At 37.7% G+C, this 4,207-nt stretch overlaps 1 protein-coding gene across 1 annotated transcript in view; it reads right to left on the bottom strand.

Annotated features, from left to right (window-relative positions):
- LOC106880863 (low-density lipoprotein receptor-related protein 12) overlaps positions 1-4,207 on the bottom strand; it is a 70,275-nt gene that overhangs the window by 47,298 nt on the left and 18,770 nt on the right. Inside the window, exon 2 of the mRNA XM_014931015.2 lies at positions 3,436-3,474. Coding sequence (XP_014786501.2) covers positions 3,436-3,451 — 16 coding nt within the window. The 5' untranslated portion in view covers positions 3,452-3,474. The remainder of the gene's footprint in view (positions 1-3,435; positions 3,475-4,207) is intronic.

Raw genomic sequence — 4,207 nt, 5'->3', positions numbered from 1 at the left:
CCACCACCACCACCACCACCACCACCACCACCACCACCGTTACCGCCACCGTTACCGTCACCATCACTAACCCCGCAGCCGCCTCCACTACCGTTACACCCCTCACTATTGCTGCTGCTACTACTACTACTACTACTACTACTACTACTACTACTACTACTAGACAAACACTTGTGTAAATAAATTCAATCTGTTTAGCTATTCTAAATCAAGTATCCGGTGACATAACAAAGATCAGAACAGAAGGAAGAGCTTATATAGAGTTTAAAATAAATAAAATAAAGGAAAATTAAATGAAAATTAATGTGGCATGCGAATGTACATTCGATATTATTGCCGTTAATCAGCAGTAAATATATTTTCTACAATATCTAACGTAACGCTGATATCAAACTCTTTGCATTAACTTTCAGACTAACTTTAGTATACAAAGTACAACACCAACTTTCCAAACATTGTTGCTCCGGAGCAGCTTAGATCCGAATTAATTTACGAGCAGGAATTTCAAATTCCGTAGCTGTCAGACGACGTTACATGCGTGGCACCTTGGGCATGTGTCTTCCACAATAGCCTCGGACTGACCAAAGCCTTGTGAGTGGATTTGTTAGACGGAAACTAAAAGAAGCCTGTCGTATATATGTATAAGTATGCGTGTATGTATATGTTTGTCCCCCCAACACCGCTTGACGACCGATGCTGGTGTGTTTACATCCCCGTAACTTAGCGGTTCGGCAAAAACGACCGATAGAATAAGTACTAGGCTTACAAAAGAATAAATCCTGGGGTTGATTTCCTCGACTAAAAGGCGGTGCTCCAGCATGGCCACAGTCAAATGACTGAAACAAGTAAAAGAGTAAAAGAGTAAACACTATCAAAGTGAGAAAATTGAAATATTTTAGATACTGAATTAGACAAAATGGTCGACTAGAATTATGAACAGAAAGCATAAAATATTGGGAAAATAAGAAGAGGGAAGTCGAGAATTACGTAGATAGGTATTATGAAATGATGGACAGAAAATACAGGAAAAGCGTAAGGGCAGCGCAGGAAAGACCAAAATGGCGATCCATATGATTCACCTGCTTAGAAGAGGCAGTGGAGGACGATGGTGATTTATTCCATTGATTTCAAAATCTAGGAATCACCTTTGATCGAACTGAGCATTCACTGGACTTTCATCGCATTTTTCGTGAAGTTACAGCATAATTATTAGACTTGCTGCATTGAACAGAAAGTGTTTTAAACTTAACCACTTACGAGAATCTTTAATGACTTTGATCCAATTTATCATTTGCTCCATATATAGTTTCTCATTACTATTTGTATTTGGTACGTGAAATGCAACAGAATTGAACACGTTTACGTGGCTGTCACCAAATGGATGTCAAACTGATTTAAGCATGACACTGCGTCTATATATTTCTAAATGCTAAGTGGTTGCAAACCCAATGTAGTAAGCCAATAAGTTATCAATTGAAAAAAAAATTACACACGCAGGGAGGAAGTAAAATTATATGGGGATTAATTAATACTAGTCAAAAGAAGCAGGGGAGAAAACTTTGGGATTAAAATTCAAAATTGAACGGGGGCATGCAAGTACGGTGTACTCAGCATTTTTTACAACTACGAATTTGCCATGTGTTACATATTTTCTTCAAATTACACAATAAATAAAGTTGGATGCATAATAAATGTCAAGTTCTCAAAAACACTGAAAATTATATGTAAAAAGCTACATATGGATACGTAAAATTTGACAGCATTTGTATTTAGTTGTAAGCAAACAGATGCAGACAGACATTAATAGATATGTACCTGTATGGCACATACTCATGCGCACAGCATTAAGACACGGGGAAAAAAAATTCGTATAATATTAATAGATACCAGCTTTTAAATAAGACATGGATAAAAATAACAAGAGGGTAAGTAAAAAGCTAAAATTAAGGAGGCTGAATGGGAAGAAGGAAAAGATAACAATGCTAAAATCAATGAACGAATTTTTTTATCTATTCCAGAGTCATTCGGTACTTCTTTCGTTTTGTAAACACTTGGTTTCGGTGTCGTTAAGAACATTGTTATAGAGTAGAAAATAACACATTGTTAGTATCGCTTACAGTATTGTTGTGGACAAAAAAATACCTACTTACTTACTAGTGCTGCTCACGTTGTTGTTATAAACCCTAACAAAATAACGTATTTTCTAGGGTCGCTTAGGTCATTGCTAAACATAGTAAAATGGTATTTTAGTAGAGTGCTTTATGGCATTTCACTAGCGTCGTTTCGCATATTAGTTCAGAGCAAGAAAATGACTATTACCAAAGAAGTAATGAGAAATAACTTTCTTCAAATTATGTCAGATGTATTGTTGTTGACTAACATATACGAATTTCTGTCAATTACATAGAAACCGAACAGTTTAGAGAGAGAGAGAAAAAATAAAGAAAGAAAAGAAGCTTATTATAAGAAAGGGAACCTTCATTAAGCGTATTATTAATACTAATTTCCTGGGATTTAATTGATTCTTATTTGATAGAATCCAGGTCTTGGAAGCCAAAGTTAACGTCATTGAAAATTTATCTCAGAAAAAAAATTATAGCCTTGTCTATAAAACGACACATTTTTTAAATAGCAGCATAATTTCTAAAGCAGTGGCTTCCAAATTTATTTCAATTTCGATTTTCTGGTTTTATCCCTTTAAAGTTTTACAGTCGGAACTCACTTCTTTTTAGTGAAGCATAATGAGTCTGCCAGAAATTTGGAAAAGACATGCTGTACTGCTTGGTATTCGCCCCGAGTGTCAATCTGAGGACAGTGCAATCTGAAGACATGTACCGAGAGATATAAAAATCAAAACATTCAGTCAACATCATGGTGTTTGGAGTGCTAACTAGTGATGGCGTCATTATGCCTCCATTCATCTCCCCACACGGCCTCAGACTTAAGACGAAGGCCTAAATCAAGTGCCTGGAGGAGGTATCGCTGCCCTGGGTCAAAAGAGTGCCTGCTGGAAGACTGTATGACTGGCAACAGAACTCTACACCATGCATCACAAGCATAAGATCGACCCCCAGTACGCAACTGATATTTCTTTACTACCCAGAAGGGGCCACACACAGAGGGGACAAACAAGGACAGTCAAACGGATTAAGTCGATTATATCGACCCCAGTGCGTAACTGGTACTTATTTAATCGACCCCGAAAAGTCGACCCCAGTGCGTAACTGGTACTTATTTAATCGACCCCGGCGGAATTTGAACTCAGAACGTAAAGACAGACGAAATACCACTGAGCATTTCGCCTGGCGTGCTAACGTTTCTGCCAGCTCTCTGCTTTGTATGTATATATATATTCAGATAGACAAACACCCAGTCTCACCGACACACAGACATATATTTTGTAATTAAATATTATAAAATATCATTACTCCTTACCTGTACCATTTTTCATTGGCTGATTCGATGTACCCTCAGCTGTTAAAAGAGAAATCGAAAGATGGTGTTAATTATAAAGAATTCCATGAATATATAAAAATAGATTGCGTACGTATTTTCTCTTTGCAATCGATTACAGATATGAATATTATTAATGCATCTCAATGTTTGATGAGGGGAAAATCCAATTAATCGTAAAACATTCCAACGTTTTGCTAATTGAAACAAATTAATGATAGACGATATGAGATGACACTGTTCAAATGAAGTTTGCGCCTGCGCACATGCGTCCTAAAGCGTGTGTTGTCTGTTTGCGAGTATAAAGTCGAGTATGCAGATTTTAGGGGAGAGGGTTCGTAATTTACGAACGTCTTAGGATCCAGAATATGATGGTACGATAGCGGACTGAAATTTACCTGATATACATATATGCTGGTGAACAAGCAGGTGCGTATATGCATTCGTATCTATCTATCTATCTATCTATCTATCTATCTATCTATATATCTATCTACCTATCTATCTACCTATCTATCTATCTATCTATCTATCTATCTATCTATCTATCTATCTATCTATCTATCTATCTCAGACCTCCAAACGGAGAAGAACTGGGACGAGATAACGAGAAGGGTGGCCACTCTAGCCCGGCAATGGGCCGAGAGGAAGCTTTCCCTGAAAGGTCGGGCGGAGGTGGCGAACACGTACATCGCGTCCGTCATCTACTACCGCCTGACCGTCGTTCCTTGTCCCGACCCTACCATCACCAAAC

Source organism: Octopus bimaculoides, chromosome 20, assembly GCF_001194135.2.
Source record: "Octopus bimaculoides isolate UCB-OBI-ISO-001 chromosome 20, ASM119413v2, whole genome shotgun sequence".
In the NCBI taxonomy this organism is placed as follows: domain Eukaryota; kingdom Metazoa; phylum Mollusca; class Cephalopoda; order Octopoda; family Octopodidae; genus Octopus; species Octopus bimaculoides.
Note: the sequence above shows the minus strand (reverse complement) of the source record. Positions and strands in the feature narration are given on the sequence as shown.